Raw genomic sequence first — 23,225 nt, forward strand, 5'->3', positions numbered from 1 at the left:
GAAGGATATTGATGAAGAAATCCCAGTATCCAAAGCCAGCAAGGCACCTCTACCTGTGAGCAGCATAAGGACTAGGAAAATGAGAAAGGAAGATACTAAGAGGGCAGAACAAGATAAAATTTTCACCACTTACTCACGAAGAACAAGGAGGACACCAAAAGCCCAATTACAAGAAGACCAGCTTGAATCCAATGCACCTATACCAATGGATGTTGAGAGTGGTGACCGCTCACCACCAGGGCCAGGAGTTGATATAGAGGTAGAAAGCAATAACAAGCAGGAAAAATGTTCACCACCTCCCATTAAGAGACAGAAGAAATTGGAGAAACAAATTGAAGAATTAAAGGAAGAGCTCATGGAGGCTAATATGCTAGAAAAAGTTATCAAGAAAGAAAATGAAATGCTCCGAGCGCAGAGTAAAGAAACTCAAAAGAAGAATGAAAAGTTAAGGAAAATAATCAGTGAACTGGAGGCTGAGCAAACGGATATTTGTAATTGGGCCACTAAGTGGTACAATCAGAAGAAGACCCTCAAAGAAAAATACAAAAGATTAAAGCAGGAGCTCAAGGGTCAGAAAGATACCCAGGTGAAAAAGAATGTGGACACATTGCTAAAGGCAGCAGAGATCCAGGCAGGGACAGAGTTCAAGGGAAGCACTTCGGGGTTAGCATGAGGACATGCTAATTCCTTAAGTCGGGGAGAGATGTTGGTACCATCATATGACCTCCTTTTTCCTCCTAAAACATATCATTTGCCTACTTCTTTTCATCATATATCTCTTAGATTCCTTGAAAATTGATTAGTTAATAGTCCTATAGTTATTAAAATGCATTGAAATTGATTTAGGAGTTTTATGTTAAAGAATTAGAAGTTTTTGGTAAAATGGTTACAGGAAGTTCCAATATCCTGTAATTGCCTCATTGTTTGACATGTGGCACAACAGCTAGGCTAGAGCGAAAGGCAGGGATGAAAAGTAGAATGTCCAAGCATGGACGAATACCTATCCTACAGCAGAATCGACCCTCCTACATGCGCGGTCAACACAGGTCAAAGTATGGCATACTGGCGACAAAGGCAGCAACAGCAGAGCATTCTAAATTGATTTAGTTTTTGTTCTTTTTTTGAAATCAGTTTAGGATGGAAACATTTTAAAAATCTCGACATGGTAAAAGCGGCAACAGCCATATCATGAATGTACATTCGTTTTCGAAATGTAAGGGTTGTAAAAAGACATATGTAAATACAGTCCGGTGTAATCAATGGATGGTTAATCGTTGTATCATTTGAAACAGGGTTTTGAACTTAATATCAAGAATCCAGTTACAGTCACGACCCTTGTCTTGTTGCGTTGATTTGATAACCGGTTGAATATAGTCCAGTATACCTCTGGAACACGGACGGGCCCTGCGTTAAATTGTTATACTGTCATTTTCGTTTTATTCGCAACTTAGGGTATTACATGAGATGCACAGTAGTTAAGATTGGTTTCCGATTTCAATAGTTAAGATTGGTTGTTGATTTCAATCGAATGCATATGGTTTGTGTTTGTGATAATGCTTGAACAATCATCACTGAGATCGTGAAGCACGTCCTGTAAGGGATTCGATCCCTGTGTTGTCTTTTAAAGCAATGTAATGAACTTTGTTTTCATTTCAAAATCTGTTTATGATCTCTGTATATTTTTATCTTGTATGAATATTAGTGAATGTTGGGTATTTGCTAAACAAAGGTTTTATGTATAATGTCTCTATAAGGAGATTGAAATCTTGGTTTGCAGTGATACACAGTGTTTAATTTGGTAAATGAATTTAATGACAGTGTTGTAATTAGGTATATTAGCAAAGTGACCTAAGTGTTTGGATGATAGGTAACATACCCCGATCTTCCGTAAAGAAGTTATGTGACCTACATCATAACCACTTAGCTAATAATCCTTTATGTCTATGTACTTTAGACGCATGCCTCTAAGCTTACGCATCCTGGTCGATAATAAATATGGTCTAGTCTAGTACCCTAGATAGAACACTACAGCTACACTTACAAAACTAGAGAATATCATGGACAAATTATGATTACTACAATGAATGTGTCCACATTAGTTAAAGACACAATAGTAGGGGCACATTGACTACTAATCTCACATGCGCACACAGAGACAAAAGAACTATATGCAGCAACAATCAATAGATTTTGATAAAGAACAATAGGTGTAGTGTTAAGATGTAGGATGGACCAGCATCACTATCATTATATTCAACCTCCTCAATTGCATGAAAGTCCACATGTTTAAAAATACCAAAATCGTGTACTCAAGCACGCATTCATCTTAACTTTATGCTTCCCTTACTTCCATGGTGACTTCTAGGCCAATGAGATTAGCTAACATCACTACACCTGTGGCCCGTGTATTTACATCCCATCCATTATCACACATATGCCATCCCAACCACTTAAAGGATTCATCTATCTCCATTAGCTCCTCAATTCTTTGCATCAAAAAACTTTCTTGATCCTCTTCCACTTTGAGACTGGTTGAAGCTTTTTTCCATGCTTCTCTCATTTTTTGTACCATTTCATGTTCATGATGCATCTCAAAACTATACATTATTATTAGGGACTTTTGACTAGTATAATTTTTTTCCAATTCTCCTTGTCAACTTATTTATGTAACCTCTACATAGTTTTAATATCATGTTTTTCATTAAATTTCAACATCCTCTATGATTATCATCATTGGTATATTCATCGGCGTGAGTTACTATATATGTCATCAAGTTCTCCTAATCGTCCCAATCCTACATAGTGCTTATGCATCATCATCATGTTCCACTATCATCCACCAACATCATCCATGTTCATAATCGTCATGCTCCACCATCATCATCTTTATCCACTCAAGCATTTCCTCGATAAATATTCCATGATCCCTATTGTTCCAACTCCCAAGTAGGGCTTACACTTCCATACCAATGGGGCTTTGGAGCATATAATATTCCCCTCACATTTTTACCCACACAAGTATTTCCTCAATCAACTTTCTGCACAATATTTTCTTGAAAAATTATAACACTTTCGTCAAAGATTTATGGCATTCCACTACTAATTCCAAAGCATAACCTTTTACAACACCTTTGAACCAAAAGTCAACCACTCAAGTCAAATCATGATTAGAGAACTAGATCTTTAACAAATTCTCAATAATGTATTCAATTCTTCGCTGTGAAACCCAATGACAATGCTTCCTTGCAAATATTGTCTACCCCTTCATACAAATTCACTAAAAATCCAACAGAAAAATTTCATGTAAGCACCATAAGAAGTGTTTGTCTTTAAATCTTACTAAATCATCACCTAGATATGCACTTTATAAGCATGCAAACTTGTGCATCCTCATTTCAAGTGAGTTTGAAGCTAAGTATTCATCGGCCTCCAATGTGTCTCTACTATATGCATGTGTCTAGGTCTAACAATAGAACGTTATTGTTGGGTCTTTTACAGACCCAAGGTCCACAATAAGTGTTTAACAAAAATATACAACAGTTTAGTTTGCTAACAAATTCAACATTCCAAAGGAAGGAGCCCTCAAACAAAGCATGTTTAATAGTTGATTAAATAAGGCAGAAAGCGTTGAAGATTAGTGGAGATGGAGATTCCATTCATAAACCTTAATCCCAAACATCTAAACAAACAAAAAGTAATTCACAAGTAGATATCGCAATAATATAAACATCATATAGATACACAACAACAAAACAAAAATTAGTAGACCAACAATATAAATCCATTATATCCAACATATAAGAGATTACATCCAAGTCTTGCACCTTCAACATGGGTATTGCTCAATGGTCTCATAGTTTAGACAAAATACACATTTTACAATGTAGAACTAACTTCAGACAACCAAGGGTCAAATACACATTAAGTCTTTCAACAAAACAATGAACAACAACCATAGCCATCTTTACATTATTGCATTAACATCATATATATGTGTGGATGAGTCAATTATAGAGGATTCCAAAAGATTCTAGAATCTGGCAATCATTTATAATCCACTTATACAAATAAGGCTTTAACCTTGTCCCTGTCTACATACTAAAGATTCTACAAGTCTAGGCCTTTAATGAATCCATCTTTTGTTGATCAATGTTTTGCATCCTTCATACATAGGAAAAATGGGGCCATAACAAGATGATTGGGATGTAGAACTATGTGCAATTCATGTGTTGCAATCCCAAGCCTCGTGTATTATTAAACTTCTTTAAAAAGGGAAAATTCAAACACTTGGGTTTCTACAATGCTTGGACTTTAGTAAATCCATATTCCAATGATCATGCTTTGAACCCTGCATACTTAAGGGAAAATGAGGCCACAATAAGACCACTAGAATGTGATTAAATTGGAAGACTAACATCTCATGACAGTGTGTGTGAGTCCTAAGCACCTAAGTCAAAAAGTTTGGGTCACATAGCAACCCTCAAATCTGTCTTATATTGATGAATGATCTACACCCTTCATATTTTAGGCAAATTATGCCATGATAAGACCATTATAATACAATTAATTAGGGAGAATAACTCTTAAAGCATGTCACAAGACCATGTGCAAGTCCTAAGTGCCCAAGTCAAAGATGTTTGGGTCATGAATTGCAACCCTCAACCTCGTGTGTTAGTAAGCAACTTCTTATAAAAACATTTTTTCCAAATCAAAGCCAATATCCTACTTGGTTACAACTTAAGTGCATTGTCGTTGAATTTTCAGTTTTATTATACAAGATCACTAAAATAAAAAAAACCCCATAAATATTTTGAAAACTAAAAACTCCTTTACCTTCTTACCCTAAGTATGAAACTAAAGGTAAAAAGAATCTTATATGAATAAATCCTTCTAAGTAAATTAGATATGTTTCAATAAAGTCAAAATTTTATATCAACTCAATACATCTTCGCAAGGAAGAAATTCTCCGGCAAAACTTAAGAATGATTGCATATTTCAAATCCAATAGATGATGGGACATTTGCAATGCAAGTCTCAAATTCTTATTAATCAACTTAAATTTGATGCAAAGATTAATATTCCCCATTTTAGTCAATATGAACAAAGAAATGCTTTAGTCATTGTGAATAAAGAGACCATTATACACATGTTGATTTTCAAAAATGTTTCTTTGACAAAGCAACAAAGACATGGTCAAGTGGAAATTAATATGATCAAGCAAGCTCTCAACAAATAATTAGATGCACAAGTCAACAAAGCATTATATTAAACAATCAACAACCTTTCTATTAAATAAGGTGTATATGAAACTCAAATTTGAATTTAATCGAGAAATATTTTACTAAGCAAAACTTAACCTTCTTATCATTCCTTCTTTAGAGTAATTCTCCCTAATGATCAAAAAAGGCATGGCTTGGAAGTAATAATATCCAAAGGTGGTATTGATGAAAACTCAAGACAAGGAACACATACCAAAGATGGAGGTAACAAAAATGTGTTTAAAAACTAACCTACATGCCCCATAACCATGTTGGGTGTTAAACACCAAAGTGAACTATGTGAAATCTCCATACCCATGTTGGGTGTTAAACACCAAAGTGAACTATGTGAAATCTCCACTCATTGCTTACCCATACACCCATCTCTTATTTGTGGGTTCTAATTCTCTAGCAAAAGTAGGCTTGTGGCCAACTAACACATTATACGTTTAATTTTTTCAAATCCTATTCCAACCAATAATGATGGCTAAAAAAATAATTCAAAACACAAACTTCAATGAACCAAACATTGAGACAAGATGCTAAAATATTATTAATATCATAAAAATCATCAATATAAAATATTTCAAATAAAATACACTAAAATTCAAGATACTAAAAGTATTATTAATATCATAAAAATTATCAATATAATATACCATTAGTCATCAAGTCCTCCTATTAGTCTTAATTAATAATATAGTTAGTCTTAATTAATAATAAAGTTAATAAAAATATCATTAGATTAATTAATATTATAAGAATTATAATAATAATATATATCAAATATAATAAAAATAAGCCATATTTAATTACAAATAGAAAAAAAAAAGAAAAATATTTAGAATAAAAAAAAAATTAACACAATTAACATAATAATATGGGTTAAGTGTGTATTATAATCCTATAATTCTATTCAAAATTAAAAATCTCCCATACAATTATCATAATAACAATCAACCAATACATCGTTCATCTTGATTTGTCATTTTCACCACTTAACCTTACATAAAATGAACTGCTTTTGTCATTTTCGTCATTTAACCCTACATAAAATGAATTGCAGTATATTTTTGATGGTCCCCTAACAAATAACTTTCACCATTTAACTTTACATGATATGAATTGCAATATTCAATATTTTTATTCTAACAGTTATTATAAAGTCACCACAAACTTGTAAATTGCACAAGGGACAATCAATTATATAAAGTTTGAAAATATGTCATTTTTTATTTATGTATGAATAATTATTTACTTTTTATTATTTTGTATCCAATAATGGTGATATAGTTTTTATAAATTATGGTGATATACTCTTTATGCATTCTTGTCATAGAACTTTCTTGCGATCTATTCACAAATAATAACAGTCGCATACAACTACTAAAAATATTTACAAGGCTACACACACCTACCACAATATATAACACACATACAACTACAATTACCACAAAAACTTATAAATTGCAGAAGTAAAATAAGTTGTATATAAATCTTAAACGGATAGGTTGGTCAATCACTTTTGCCATTTTCACATTAAAAGTATAAATAGTAATATATTTTTCATGCATTACCAACCATTTTCAACCTTTAGCATTGCATCAAAGGTATAAATGGTGAACTTTTTATGCACTCTTGTGATTTATTAGCAAAGGTACATCAAAGGTAAGAATGGTGAACTTTTGATGTATTCTTGTGATTTATTCAGCATAGCAATATAATGGCACGGCTACATGCAACAACTTCAAAAAAAATTACAAGGCTACATACAACAACACAAAATAGCTGCCTCAATATTGAAGTATATTATAGTAGAGAATTGAGGAAAATTTTATATAAAAATTTCCATTTGTTTGTGTTCAGACTCAATTTTAGCTGGTGCTGGGATGCATATTCCTTCATGTAACCTTTTATATTCTGTAAACAGTAGAACACGTGTTTGATTCTTTTTGTGAAGTTGTTCACAGTTCTTTTATCATCCTTTGGATGATGCACGACTGGGCTCAGATTTTAATCTGAGCAGATAACACTTTGAGAAATGTGATTTCTATTCTCTCGATAAATAGAAATTAGTATTTTTTCCTTCGAAAAAAGCCATAAAAAAGGCTTTTTGCCATAATCATTGCTCTTAAATTAGTGGGACATTCAAAAGCAGCCTTTTTCACACATTTATGACTGTCGACCATTTTAGTTTCTGAGAAGGCATTCAAGTCTTCAATCCATGTCTCCTTCTGGATGAAAACAAAGCATTCTGAACTTCTGCTACACGTCTGTGCCATTGAAAGCACAATCATTGACAAAAATACAACCTAATTCTATCAAAACTTACAAATATTTATGGCCCTCGATAAGAAAATGCATTAATGGCCAAATAGAGCATCAATTAACTTGTTTAAATTAGCCCAGGTGATAAAATTATATAACTTAAAAGAAAAAAATTGTGTGCAAACACATACATTGCGATTCTAGAACTTAACTTGTAATCATCATATAGAGCTCCAAGATATGGATACACTCTGACAGATTATCACAGCACACAAAATTGAGAAGCGGAGCTTTTCAATCCTTCAATGAATATTTTTTACCAGTAAATGCCTGGAACTTTGGTTCTTCCTTTGGTACCTCCTGTTTGACCTCCTTCACAGTCGCCTATAGATTAAAACCACCAGGTTAGAATAACCCTTGAATAGCAAAGGAAGGTGAGTGAACTCTGTTCTAGTGAGATGAAAGAACGTATAGTTACCTTAGAAGTATCAGAAGCATTGGCCGGAATATTACCCGTGCCTGAGCCAAATACAAGCTTTCCTGATGGACGGCGTTGTGAAGCGCCCAAAGAAGAACCAGGCCCTGATGTTTTATTGTTTGTAAGATGGGATATTGTTTCTGACCTCCCAGAGGAAGTCGATGGTTTCCCATCCAGACGCTTTCCAACTCCAGTAAAGGGAGTAAATTTCGGTTCTGCCACATCTTTTGATTCCTCTGAATTTGGAAAGCCACCAGTGTTACTTCAGTAAAATGGCAATAATCATTTATTTCTATTAAAGAATTTGTGAGTTCAAATAAATCAATCTGTGGTTTCTTAACATATGAAGTCAAATCGTATTTTCATCTCCTGTTTATTAAAGTTTCAAGACCAATAAACCATTGCTGCAGAGGAGAAAGTTCGTCTACTCACCACATGTCTGGCATTACAATCATGAGGAGATAACCTTGAATAACTACATTATTAAATATTTTATTTATCAAAATATCTTTTTTCAACTACATATCTGGCTGTCGAAGAAATGATAGTAAGGCTTGGCCATTACGGATTGCAAGACTGAAAAACTCTCAAAAGGATGCCGCTTCACTTATTCTTTTGAAGATACAGAAGTATAAATTAATAGGTAGACTCTATCATAGGGATCTTAACTGTAGCTTAGAATTAGGCTTATACGAATGTCACAGTACCAAAAAGCATGTAGACCTACAAAAAATATACATAATCTCAGAAGCATGCACTCATGGTACTGCATTTGCCATACTGCAGCCTTCGGGGTGATTATTTCCTCTTAAAATTTAACTTGTAGGTGCATCATCTCTCAACATACTTCAATAAGCATCCACCATAAAAGGCAAATATTTGTCCATGACCAAGGACAATATAAGTCACTTGTCACAACAAGGATTATACCTTTCCCTAAATCAAAGTGTTCATGTATATAATTCCTATTGGCATTTGTCCTCCACTTCATTTTTCACCAAAGGTTTCTAATGGAAGGTAGCAAATGAAAAGAAAAAAAGGCCAGCCAATACAAACCTTCAGATGCTGTTGTGCTTGCAGAAGGAGCAGGTTTGGCTGGAACTCTTTCTGGTTCTTTGTAATCAAGAGGAGGAGCAAAATCCACCTCACAATCTGTCTCAATAATAGTTATGGCAGAAGCTGGTTTTGCCTCAACTATGTCTATATAGTATTTCTTGTTGTTATAAGCTACCATGATGCTATCACCTGTGGTCAAGCAGGAGAAGTTCCTCAAACTAGTCTCCAACCTGCAATAATTGAAAATAAAATTAACTGTACTACTCTAAAAAAGTTTTCCAAGAATCATAACTTGCATATGCCTTATTTCACGCATTTAAATTTGCTAATTATCATCATGTTACACACAATTTGAATCTCTACAAATCTGCACACTGCAATTAAAACAGAATGCACGAAAATCGTTGTATGGAGCTGCAGTTTGACATTTATCTTTAGCACTCACACTGCTTTAGGATTAGATATGTCGAGAAAATCCTTTGTATGGGGCTGCAGTTTGACATATGTCCCTTTCGGAAGGGTGGCATTTTTCACTTCTACTGTATCACCCTCTGCTAAAAGCATATTTTCCATCATCTGAAAACCATAAAAGAACATAATAAGTTTCATGGAACTGATAGACAGTATCAAATCCTGAGACAAATAAACCTGCCAGTTCTCACAAATTTTCCAAGACAGCATGTTGACACATACCCAATATGGCATATATATCATGCCCTCCTCAGCAATAAACTCAAGTACTCCACAGTGTGATGTGCGCTGTGTTACTGGATTATGAAGCTCAAAAAGCATTGGATAATCTATGTGCAGAGATGCTGTAAATCCATCAAACAATGGTAATGAAATGAAAACGAGATTTACTTCAGGATAGGAGACATAGTAGTACCATCCAGGATGAAATGCACACAAAAAGATGACCAAAGTAGTATAAATGGCCACTAAATGAACCACATTACTGACATGACAATTTGTGGGCAAACAAATATTAAACATATGATCAACCCTAAACGTATGCTACAATACAGTTCTCCAGAGTGTTATTTGATTAAGAAAATGTTAAGCACATAGCTACCAGGATATATAACCAACAGTAACACCTTAATAAAGCATTTACTTACCCAGACGATCAAGAGCTGACGGAGGCATTATAACTGATAATTGACAGAAAGAACAATCAGAAGATATCATGGAATCAAATTCAACTGTCTAAAAGGAAAATTCAATGAACTAAAATCTGTATTACAAACTAGGGCTGAATGTGGAAAATCAATATAAAATAATTTCAGATATAGACACTTGGAAAATTTTGAAAGTCACATACTTTTGTCACCAGTTTCCAGCTGAGGCTGCATCAAGAGAGCCAAGTATCATCATGAGAACCATATTTTTTTATTAAAATTGTATGCTCAAGTAACAATATAACACTACTATGATAAAAAATCAATTGCATGTTCACTGGTGCTTCAAGAAAAATATGAAAACATATATGTTGCATATTTGCTAATGCTTGAACAGTAGAGAAATGCTAACTTTTGATCCCTTTCCTAAGGAGAAGCTTAGAAAATAAGTAATGCCTGTGTACGTGCTGAGCATGACGAATGAATCTAATGTCCCTGAAAATGACGAAGGAATCTATTGTCCCTGAAAAGCTAATCACTGGAAATATGCTAATCACGCATTTGTCCCAGAAAAGCTGACAAGGCCAAAACGTATAGTCACAAAGTCCTATTTGCAGGGTAGAAACAGTAGCCATAGCAAATGCTAAACTCAAAATGGGAAAAACTATCCCATCAGGAAACTAAAAATGAAGTCAATCTTCAATTTCACACAGTTGTCGGAGATAATCAGAGGCCAAGTAACCTGGTTTGAGTTCGAGTTCTTCAACAAATATTTAACAAGAAACATTAAATTGAAAGAGTATAAAATTTGAAAATTTAAAAATATATATTATAAATTTAATACATTTCATATACATATGATAGATATGAAAATGGCATGTAAACAACATGAAAATAAAACTGAAATTTCAAAAATTAAAAACATATGATTAAAAAACTATAAAGTATACATAATTGAAAAATATAAAATACATCTAAATGAAATATAAAATTATAAAATATAAGTAATAATAAAATATAAACATCCCTAATGATATATTAGTGATATACATAATAAAATTATAAAATGTACACTAAATTAGAAAATATACGTAATAAAATACAACAAAAGTAGCGATGGCGGCCACAAACGAACCTTTACCCTAGGAGGTTCTCAGTGGTCACCTGTGAATGAACCTCAATCCTTAACCCTGTCTGTGTGTCACCACTGTCACCTATCGACTCAGCGTCAAGTTTATAACTTTATAGTCACTTGACAGTAGATTGTCTCACTCCAACTCAGAAATTGACTTTCAGGAATGGACTGGACTCTAGAGAGCAGTGTCAAGAGGAAAGAATAATACCATACACAGAGAGAGGAGGAAGTTAGTGCAGTTCATTCTTATTTAATTATTTTCCAACCCTCCAAAATGAACTCCAATTCAAATCCCATCAAACTCTGCAAATTTTATGTGGAATTTATTCAAGGTTGACTTCAACTAAGATTCATTTTCAAGTTCACTGAACCTTAAACAATTTTGTTCGATTTATCTTGAAATTCGACAAATTTTGAATTTTGACCTTGAAGTTCAATGAACCCAGTGACTTAGGGTGATTGGAAAAGTAATCCAATTATTGGACCAACGATTAGGATTAAATATCATCATGCTATCTATAGCAGATGACATCTACCCCCAAGTAGGGCATAAAAATAGCTGCAAACCTTATCTAATGATTCAAAAAAGAGGTGAACATTTTAGGCCTTTCAACAAGTATGCAGTGTAGAAATTTCCAAGCCTAGGTGACTGAAGTCCTTGTGATCTCAATTAACGAAGTAAATGTTGGATTCAATTAATGCAGAAATAAATTTCAGACCATAGCAGCAATCACACAATAGATGTAAATTAAAGAACGGAAGTATAAAATCAATATCACACATACACAAGTAATTACTCTTTCAAAAGCAACTTTTCATTCCTAATCTTACAAACCCCCACAAGCTGCTAGAAAAAGCAGCATAGCACATTTAACAAAACCACCCCGAACTTGGTGGAACAACCTGCTGAAAGAGTATGTCCTGCTATACAAGTTGTGTATACGCCCATATGGTTTATCTGCACGACTGCATGGACCCATATGGAATTGTCTGTATGACCATATGTTACTGTTCTAACTTCTGTACAGCTGTATAGAACTGCACATTGCAAAAAAAGTCCCTTTCCTGGCTGCTCTCTGTTGATCTGCTCAACTGCTCAACAATGTGTGAAAACCTCACTGAAAACCTCTGTCTTGACTTGTCTTTATATTTTTAGTTGAGACCAAAACCCTAATTTTTTTTGCATCTACTCCTAGTCTAATTCATGCATGCATGAGATACAATTTTGATGTCTTGATAGCTACATATAAGACTGTCACTTTATTAGAATTGTATTACAAAATAGAAATATTTTTCAAAAATATATTGAACTACTTGCGCGTTCATATTAAACCTATTTGGAAGTTCTTATCCAAGCTATAATTCTCAACAATCCCTCTTAGTGCAGAACAAAATCTGCACCAATCCAAACTTGTCTCTAAATAGCTCAAACTTCCCTCTTGGAAAGAAATTGGTCAAGATATCAACTAAGTGCTAATCCATGGGAATATGCTAGAGCTTCATTGCTCCCTTCTGAACCCTATTTCATAAGAAGCAGGATTTTATCTCTATATGCTTGGACATGTCATCTTACAACTCCAATTATCATAGTAAATGATTGTAGGTTCAAACTCCAAATCAAACAATACTACAAGTAATTTGCAAAGGCAAATGACTCCACAACTAGCAATACTAGTTGCCATGTATTCTAGATCCAGTGAACTAAGTACCATGGAAGTCTGCTTCCTATTGAACCATGATACCATAGTTGACCCCAAGCTAAAACAACACCCTAAAAGTGCTCTTCATATATAGAACACTACCTACCCAATTTGAGTCTTAACAACCCTACAACTTTACTTCACAATCTCCACGATATATCAGGCCATACTCCACTATGCCCCCCAAATACCTAAGCACATGTTTTGCTGCTAGCCAATGCTCCTACCTTGACTCCACCATGAACTAACTCAAGGTGTTCATTGTAAAACATATAGCTGGCCTAGTGTTGACCAAATACATAATGACCACATACATTAAGGAATCTATTAGCTACCAGTACATCACAAGATCCACCAACTCGAAATCTGAAGTTGTCATGTTCTTTGAATTAGTAATCATGGGTGTGGCCATAGGTTTGCAATCCTCCATCCAAAACCTTTTCAGAATTTGAACTGCATACTTACCCTACCCAAGGAAAATCTCCCCTCATCTCTGCCAAACCTCCAACCCCAAGGAGTAATGCATCACGTTGATTTCCATCTCGAACTTAGCTACCACATCTACTTTACACCTTGCAGTAAGCATCTATACACCCACCAAAAACAAATCATCTACATGCAACACCAAAAATGAGCGAATCAATCTAAACAAAATATATAATATAAGTTAGAATATGCTTTGTTTTTGGTGAATACAATGCTCTCAATACTTGTTTGATTCCATAGAAGGCTTTCTTAAGCCTGCACACATGGGACACGCCTCCATTTACCACAAAGCCCTAAGCTTCTTCTATGTACACTTCTCCCTCAGTGATCCCATTAAGGAAAGTTGTCTTCATATCCATCTAATGCATCCTCCATCCCATAAACGAAACTAAAGAACTACTCTAATGGAAGTGTCCCAACGACTAGAGGAAATGTCATGTCGTAGTCCACTCCCTCTCTTTGGGAGATGTTGAAATTGGGTAGCTCGGAAGGTATTTCCGAGTGGAAAACCCACAAAAAGAAGAGCTTGTGGGCGAGGCACCCAAGCTTTTGGGTTTGGACCCAAAGGAATGGGCTTGAAACCCAAGAAAATGAATTTAATGTAATTGAGTCATGTAGGCCATCAAGGCCCAAGAGACATGACCCTTGGGGTTTCACACCCCTTGAACCAGTATACATTGAAGGCCAAAGGATAGGCTAAAGTACAAGTGGAGAAGGACATTCATCATGTGGAGTGGAGGAGGCTAAAGTGACCAAGCCACAAGACAGCCCTAGAGGAGCCACAGCAAGCAAAGGAAAGCCAAGTTAAGGAATTATTTTCTGCCTTTGAAGGTTAAGTAGGGCTGACGTTGGAGATTGGAGTAGGTCACAATTTTGAGAAAGGGAGGGTCGTAGGCCACAGGCAAGGCAACAAGCCACACAAGGTCACAGGGCACATGCAGGGTCGCATGCAGGTCGCAACCCAAAACACTAGGTCGAGGACAAAACAAAGGTGGTCGAGACCTTTTGTGTGGAGGATGCCAGCCCAAAAGGAATAGGTCGAAGGAAAAACAAAGTTGGCAGATGCTAGAAAAGGAATGTTGTAGCAGCAAAGGGGAGTTGGGAGAGGTCTAGACATGGCTAGCAGAGATTGGAATCAATAGACACAAGGACCTGTAGAAGGATACACGACATTAACAGTTGGTTGCAAAGGACAGGTGGTCAACTATAGAGGATTGTGGGCTAAAGGAGCAAGCCTAGGAGTTAAGTATCCTGTTGGTTGTATTTTTGTAGGCAAATGAGGACTTAAAGGAATTGGCCTCGGCCCTATATTATTGGTCAAAGGACATACTTGTATTATAGCATTGTAATAGAATTTGTAAAGGGCCATGATCCCTGGTATGGGAGCCCTATGGTTTTCTTATTTAAGGACTAATAAAGAAAATGTCTTGAGCTATAAATCTTGTGCATTGTTATTTATCTCATTGCTATTATATTTCATTGTGTAAAGTACTTTATAGTTGGGCATCTCTAGTGTGTTTATGTGCTTAGCTAAGGCATGGACCAAACCTAGGGTGCGTGGAAATTTCAACATGGTATCAGAGCTACTTTGAAGGGAAGCTAGAATAGAGTGCGCATAAGTGTCAGCTCTAGGAGGTAGTTGTGACACTATTGTGGGAACTAGCAATATTACTAAGTGAGTTGGCTAGACATGGGGCAAGAGGTTTAGCATGAAGATGTGGTCTTCACTGTTTTGGTGACAAGATAGGATGGGAGTTCTTGTGGATTCGTGGAGAACTCGGTGCACAACAGTATGTTGTGTGGCAGGTTACCGACACCGTTGATGGACTTTCGTGGACTTGTCAAAGTAAGTTGAGACAGCTCAAGTGCCTTGATCGGGAGTGCTTTAGCATGGATGAGGTAGTTTTGTGTGGATGGAAAGTTGATCGTGAGAAAATATCTTCACTAGGATGCAGAGTTACACATCCAACAGTGGAGCCATGTGCATATGAGGTGTTTGACCCAGGAAGATGCGGACATTTGTAGGGTCGACTTATAGTGGTCTATAGTAGACTAGGCCTAATGTTCAACCACAGCTCGAGACTAACCTTGAAAGGACACAAGTTTAGTTCCAACTCTTTCTGGGAGACACAGTAGAGTGATCCAAGAGGAAGTTGTGTAGGCTCAAAGAGGCTCTGGCTTGAGAAGGAGATTCTGAAGGAGAGTTAGTCGCCTAGTGGAAATCTAACCTTCAGGTTCAAGCAAGAGAGTGGAGTCTTCCAGGCCATGCAGGGAAATTCATAGACCATGCGAGGACAGTTGTGGTGCGTGCAAGGGAAGTCGTAGACCATGCAACGAAGTCATGGTACACGTAAGGAAAGTCATGGTACATGTCAAGAAGTCATGCACCATGCAAGGAAAGTCATGATCATGAAAAAAGAAGTCGTGGCACATGTAAGGAAAGTCATGGAGCTGGAGATTTCAAGGAGTATGGTATATTCGAAGATCAAATTCTTCCAGAAGAATGTGGTTGCAGATCAGTTTCAAAGGCAGGGCCACTTCCAAGTAGTGGTGTTGAAATTGGGTAGCTCAAAAGTTGTTTCCGAGTGGATAAAACCCACAAAAATAAGAGCTTGTGGGCGAGACACCCAAAGTTTGCTAGAATTTGGGTAGCTCAGAAGGTATTTCCAAGAGAAGGAAACCCACCAAAAGTGAGCTGGCTAGGCAAGTTACCCAAGTGGATGGGGTTTGGATCCAAGTCAATTAATTGTTTATTCTAATTTATGGTTAAAGGGTTGAGAGGAAAAAATCCTAAAGGACCAACGATTCCCCAAATAACATAAAGGAAAACTATAAATAGGAGGACAAAGGAAAGGCATAGACACACAAGTGGAGACTTTCACTTATGGAGAGAGGGAGGCTAAAGGACCTAGCCTCATATCTGCCTTAGAGGAGCCACAGTAGCAAGGAGGCCAAGTTTCTCCACAATCTAGTCAGCTAACAGAGTCATTGCCAAAAGCGAAAGGAAGTTGAGTGTGAGGATCTAGCCGCAATGTTGGTTGGTCAAATCTGCCAGAAGAAAGTCACATGTGAGTACTAGAAGGTCAGATCTACAAGAAGAAAGTCAGATCTAAGTGCTGGAAGGTCAAATCTACAAGAAGAAAGTCATATTTGAGTGCTGGAGGGTCAGATCTACAAGAAGAAAGTCAGATCTGAGTGTTGAAGGGTCAGATATACAAGACAAAAGTCAAATTTGAGTGTTGGAGGGTCAAATCTGCAAGAAGAAAGTCAAATCCGAGTGTTGGAGGGTCAGATCTATGATCTGAAGAAGCAGAGCAGATCGAGAAGCTATAGCATGATTGCACAAGGATTGTTTGCCAAGGACAGCAACAATCCAAGGAACTTGAGCTAAAGGCACTAGCTTACGTATGCATTTGATTTTTTTGGGCAAATTGTAGATTTGATGGAATAGATCTCAAGCCCTAAGTTTTGTATGTGAAAATTTCTAAAATAGAAATCCTACTGCAATGATTAATATGACTTCTTATACTTATTACTTCAGAGATAAGTTATCTATTGTATTCTTACGGCAAATATCGAAACATATTCTACTGCAACCTTCACTAAAACATTGCAGAAATTAAATGTAAGAAAAATGTTGGCACATATACAAACACCATAACACAGTTATTTTTGGACAATTTTCCCCTGAAAACCCCAATGCGAGAAAATCGGTGCAGCAAATGAGGGTTTTATTATTCTTCAGCAAAAATCAACATTACAAAATTTCACCTAGCAATATAGAACTGAGAAATATTTACAGACGTTGATGAACAAGTGTCTGACTTGAGAGAGAGGTTCCTTGACCCTCTGCGTCTCCCTGGCTTGCCCAGCGTCAATTTATCTAGCCTCTGGACTGGCCTGCGCCACTCAGGCCAGCGCTACCTCTCCCAGCGTCAATCTGCCGAGCGTTGTTCCTTTTGCTGCTTTGTGTCTTCATCCTTGTCCCCCTGACTTGATGTTGAACCCTCTATGTCTCTCCTCCACTTGCAACTCTCCCTCCGAATCGATTTTCCCTTGTCGAACTTCGACCAGTGAGAAAATTGATTTCTCTTGGGCAACTGAGTATCTGCATGGTGTGTTTTCCAAATGACCCTCAAGTCCCTTCTTATATCTTCTTGTTGAGCAATCAACGACCTAGATTAAAACATAATCAAAGGCTCAGATCGTTTTGACTTGATCCATGGCTTTTTCTAGAAGTTTCACCCCTGATTAGATTAATACCCATTAATATTTTAATTTTCCTAAGTTTAGACTTAGGAACCCCATTAAAATATTAATTATTTTAATAAAATCACTTCTGGGTGGAATTTACCAAAACGCTTTCTGGGTTCTTTGGAATACCTGTGCCCAAGCCTCCCTGCAAAATTTGAGGCTTAGATCACATCTAATGCTACCCCAAATCAACACTCCCTCTTAGCGAGGAATGTGCTCTAACAATATACTACCTCTCTACATACTGCTCTGACTCGAAAGCATCTTCTTTGCGTTGTTGATGCCTGAAATGTTGTCCATCAACTACTACGTTGTTGTTGCTACTGTAATGTTGCCTTTGACACTACTACTGTCAATGCTACATCTGTACTACAACTCCCTTTGGATTCGTGTTGTTGCTAGTCCTGTCACCCAACACTACATCTTGCTCCTGCTACTGAAACAAATTTTCAATCATACCCAACTGCTCTCTGAACTAAGTAAACTTAGCTCTTCCGAGAACCTTTGTGAGTATATCAGCCAGTTGTTCTCCTATGGCAACATATTGTAGTTGTACTGCCCCACGCTAAACACAGTGTCTGATAAAGTGACAATGGATATCTATATGTTTCGACCGATCATGAAATACTGGATTCTCAGAGAGTTTGATGCAACTCTGATTATCACAGTAAACCTGGTCGTCTCCATCCTTTCCCTGAATAGGCTCACAAGCAATTTTCTACGCCAGATGGCTTCGCACGTAGCTGTGTTGGCTGCCATATATTCTACTTCTGTTGAACTCAGTGCTACTGATTTCTGCTTCCTTTTGCACCGGGATATCATCCCTGATATAACACTGAAGCAATACCCAGAGGTACTTTTTCAGTCTACTGAATTTCCTGCCCACTTTGCATCAATGAACCCATTCAAGCTGACATCCTCTCCTCTCGAATACTTCAACCCATATCCGACTGTTCCTTGTACATACCTGAGTATGTGTCTAACTGCTGCCCAATGCACTCTTTTCGGTTACACCATGAACTGACTAAGAGTGTTAACCGCAAAACAAATGGCTGGCCTAGTGTTTACCAAATACATAAGTGACCCAATGAGTTGTCTGTACAAGGTGGGATCTACCTCTTTATCCTCTGATGCATTTATTTTCTTCCAATTGGTGATCATAGGAGTAGCCATTGGTCGACAATCTTGCATTCTAAATCTCTTCAGAATCTCTATAGCATATCTTCCTTGACCGAGGAATATCTCCCCATTCTTCTGCCAAACTTCCAACCCCAAAAAATAATCCATCAATCCCAAGTCCTTCATGTCGAATTCGGCTTCAAGATTCTTCTTGCAGTCCTGGATGAGCCTAGATGATCCAGTTAGAAACAGGTCATCTACATACAGTACCAAAATAAGTGGCTCGTTCTCTACCAATAAATAGTAGAGATTGGGATTAGCATCACTCTTAACAAATCCCAATTGCTGCAAGTAACTATCAATTTGACCATACCATGCTCTATGTGCCTGCTTGAGCCCGTGCAGGGCTTTCTTTAACCTGAAAACATGAGACTTCTTCTCATGAGTTTCGAAGCCTTCGAGTTGTTCTATATACACCTCTTCTTCTATAACCCCGTTCAAGAATGTTGTCTTGACGTCCATCTGGTGAATATCCCATCCCATTTGAGCTGCTACGACTATAACAGATCTGATAGAGGTGTAACGAGCAATTGGGGCGACAGTCTCTTCATAGTCTATCCCTTCTTGCTAAGCATACCCCTTTGCCACGAACCTTGCCTGGTACTTCTCTATGCTGACGTCTACAGCATTCTTGATCTTGTAGATCCATCGTGAACCCACAACTGATCTATTTTCTAGTCTAGGTACTACTTCCCAAACATCATTTGTCATGATGGAGTTGTACTCTTCCACCATGGCATCCACCCACAGTTGGTGTTGAACAGCTTCCTAAAAACTACAGGGTTCTCCAACCTGAGCTACCAATGCTTGGTATCTATCTAGTTGTCTGCGTTGTCTCTTCTCGGCTCTAGGAGCTCCAACAAACTCCTCTGCATCCCTCAGTGTTTGCCGCACTTCTTTGATCATTCTACCACTGGTGGTGGGAGGTTCAACCAATTCTTCCTCCCCACCTTGTTGTTTTGTCCATTGAGAAGCATCTGCATTTCCCCCCATGAGGAAATATTAGTACTAGTCACTGTAGTTGTCCCAAGTGTATGCTCTTCTGCCTGTCCTTCTCGCTGCCCTTGTTGTTCTTAGACTTACGGAACATCCCCTGACTAGTCTTCTGCAAACATGTCACGAGATTTCCTGAAAGATTTGTCTTCCATGAACTTTGCATCTCGTCTTACTACAATTTTCCTGTTGCCTGGAATGTAGATTCTATATGACTTTGAGGTCTTGTTGTATCCTATGAAATACCTCTTCTTTGTAGTTTGCTACGCTTCTCGTCTAGAATGTGTCAATAGGCCATGCTTCCAAATATCTTGAGATGACTTACTTCCGGCTTCTTCCCTGTGAATACTCCTTCGGGCATTCTCTTCCCCAATGCCTTATGAGGAGTTCTATTCTGAATATATATTGTCGTTTTGCAAGCTTTTTCCCATAGATACTTAGGTAGATCCTGGTCATACAACATGGCCTTGGTTGCCCCAACAATAGTTCGATTCTTCCGTTCTGCCACTCCATTTCGCTCCGGGTTATATGGAGTTGTCCACTCTCTTTTGATGCCCTCCTTTGCGCAAAAATCTATGAAATTCTTGTCTGTATATTCTCCCCCGTTATTTGAACGCAATACCTTTATCTTTTTCCCTATCATATTTTCAACAAGAGCCTTGAACTCTCAGAAACGATCAAAGACCTCATCCTTGGTCTTTAAGAAATAGATCCAAGTTTTTCTAGAGTGATCATCGATAAAAGTGACGAAGTATTCACCACCACTAAGAGTTGTTGTGGACATAGGACCGCAGATATCTGAGTGTATTAATCCTAATACATCCCTTGCTCTATTGTTACTTCTGGGAAAAGTTGCTTTAACGTACTTTCCTAGTACACATCCTCTGCAAAAGTCATGTTCATTGCTTAGGACTGGTACCCCTGTAATAGTCTCTCTGAGCATCCTTAGTGCTCCATGGTGTAAGTGCCCCATTCGCCTGTACCATAATTCATTTCGCTCCTTCTCACCATTATAGTTGTTGCCCATCAGTGTCGTTGGCGATTCGAGCTGAAACCTATACAACTTGTTGCTTCGAATCCCAATTTGCTTTTTCAACTTCCAGCCTAGATGCTTAACGTATACTTTCTTTCCAATGAGGTATACATCATATCCCTTGTCCCGTAACTGGGACATTGAAATTAGATTCATCCCTAATCTTAGCACATGCAGAACATTAGTGGCTCGGATGTCGATCCCTGCTTCCATCTGAAAAGCTATCGTGCCTCTCCCTATGAGAGTACACTTCATTTTGTTTCTCATAGTTATTTGGAAGTCCATTTGTTCTTCTTGATAGCTCGAGAAATGTTCTCATACTCCAGTCATATGAGCTGAAGCCCCACTATCAATGTACCAAACATCCACTGATGTTGAATTAGCTAAGCATGTGAATTCTTCATCTAATCTGGTAGACAAATCTTGGATATTTTGAGTATCCATATTGTGCCAATTTCTGACGCTAACCTATCCCAACAACTGCTGTAGGAAAAAACTGTGTCTTCCTTGCTGAGTCTTCTGTTGCGTTGTTCCTTCTACCACTGATAAATTTCGACTGAAAAGACTTACCTCTCTGTCGGCTCACTCAGAGAGAGTTTTCCCACAAAATCCAATCTCTTTGGTTTGAACTGCTCAATCCTCTAGGAGATTCGAATTTCTGCCCTTGCAGGGATTTCGAATTCCCTTCCTTTTCTAGCGTTGGATCTTTCTGCTTTTCTCTTCTGCTTCCCTGTAGCTCTGATACCATGTGAAAAATTCTAAAATGGAAATCCTACTGCAGTGATTAATATGACTTCTTCTACTTATTACTTCAGAGATAAGTTATCTATTGTATTCTTACGGCAAATATCAAAACATTTTCTATTGCAGCCTTCACAATTAAAACATTGCAAAAATTAAATGTAAGAAAAATGTTGACACATATACAAACACCATAACACAATTATTTTTGGAAAATTGTCCCCGGAAAAACCCAATGCAGGAAAACCGATGCAGCAGATGAGGGTTTTATTATTCTTCAGCAAAAATCAACATGTATAAAATTTCACCCAGTAGTATAGAACTGAGAAATATTTATAAACGTTCTTGAACAAGTGTTTGACCTGAGAAAGAGGTTCCTTGACCCTTTGTGTCTCCCCGGCTTGCCCAATGTCAATTTCTCTAGCCTTTGGACATGCCTGTGCAATGCCTGCGTCTCTCAGGCCAACGTTGCCTCTCGCAGCATCAATCTACCCAAGCATTATTCCTTTTGTTGCTCTGTGTCTCTGTCCCTGTCTCCCTAACTAATGTTGAACCGTCATTGTCTGTCCTCCGCCTGCAACTCTCCCTCTGAATCGATTTTCTCTTGTCGAACTTCAACCAATGAGAAAATTGATTTCTCTTGGGCAACTAAGTATCTGCTTGGTGTGTTTTCCAAATGACCCTCAAGCCCCTTCTTATATCTTCATGTTGAGCAATCAACAGCCTAGATTAAAACATAATCAAAGGCTCAGATAGTTTTGACTTGATCCATGGCTTTTTCTAGAAGTTTAACCCCTAATTAGATTAATACCCATTAATATTTTAATTTTCCTAAGTTTAGACTTAGGAACCCCATTAAAATATTAATTATTTTAATAAAATCACTTTTGGGTGGAATTTCCCAAAACGCTTTTTCCTTGGAAATTGAGTAGGGCGAGCTGGCTTTGGAGGCTAGAGTAGGTCGCAGTTATGAGGAAGGCAGGGTCGCAGGCAGGACCACACGCTGTAGCTCAAAACCCTAGGCCAAGGACAGAACAGAGGTGGTTGATGCCTGTTGTGGAGGTTGCAAGCCAAGAAAAATAGGTGGAAAAACAGAGTTGGCAGAGGCTAGAAAAGGAAGGATTTAGCAGCAAAGGGGAGCTCGCAAAGGTTGGAATCAGCAGACTAAATGACTTGTAGAAGGATACACGAGGTTAACAGTTGGTTGCAAAGGACAGTTGGTCAACTGTAGAGGACCGTGGGCTAAAGGAGCAAGCCCAGGTGAGTTAAGTATCCTACTGGTTGTATTTTTGTAGGCAAAGCACAATTGATCTTATTGTATGTTGGGCAGATGAGGACCTAAAGGAATTGGCCTCAACCCTAGATTATTCGTCAAAAGACAGACTTGTATTATAACATTGTAGTGGGGTTTGTAAAGGGCATGATCCCTTGTACAGGAGCCCTATGGTTTTCTTATTGAAGGACTAATGAGGAACATGTTTTGGGCCATAAATCTTGTGTTAGTGTACTATTATTGATCTCATTGT

The 23,225-nt window shown here is 37.4% G+C and overlaps 1 protein-coding gene across 1 annotated transcript; it reads right to left on the bottom strand.

The window, feature by feature from the left end:
• Positions 1-7,322: 7,322 nt before the first annotated feature.
• Positions 7,323-10,211, bottom strand: LOC149200162 (ubiquitin fusion degradation protein 1 B-like). The gene is made up of 6 exons (XM_089402624.1): positions 10,179-10,211; positions 9,754-9,875; positions 9,506-9,636; positions 9,061-9,290; positions 8,005-8,240; positions 7,323-7,910 (listed from the first exon to the last, which is right to left on the bottom strand). The coding sequence occupies exons 1-6, from the start codon at positions 10,204-10,206 to the stop codon at positions 7,821-7,823; spliced, it is 837 nt and encodes a 278-aa protein (XP_089258750.1). The 5' UTR covers positions 10,207-10,211; the 3' UTR covers positions 7,323-7,820.
• Between the last annotated feature and the right edge of the window lie 13,014 nt (positions 10,212-23,225).

Source organism: Pinus tabuliformis, chromosome 2_1 (genome assembly GCF_031772625.1).
Source record: "Pinus tabuliformis cultivar Carrire ecotype Pingquan chromosome 2_1, CPIR1, whole genome shotgun sequence".
In the NCBI taxonomy this organism is placed as follows: Eukaryota; Viridiplantae; Streptophyta; class Pinopsida; order Pinales; family Pinaceae; genus Pinus; species Pinus tabuliformis.

What these genes read in the sequence shown, in the direction of transcription:
- LOC149200162 (XM_089402624.1), bottom strand. Translation starts at nt 10,206, where the DNA reads ATGCCTCCGTCAGCTCTTGATCGTCTGG. An exon ending in TGATATATATGCCATATTGG is followed by an intron (nt 9,637 to 9,753) that starts GTATGTGTCAAC and finishes TATGGTTTTCAG; the next exon opens with ATGATGGAAAATATGCTTTT. An exon ending in AAGCACAACAGCATCTGAAG is followed by an intron (nt 8,241 to 9,060) that starts GTTTGTATTGGC and finishes TTCCAAATTCAG; the next exon opens with AGGAATCAAAAGATGTGGCA.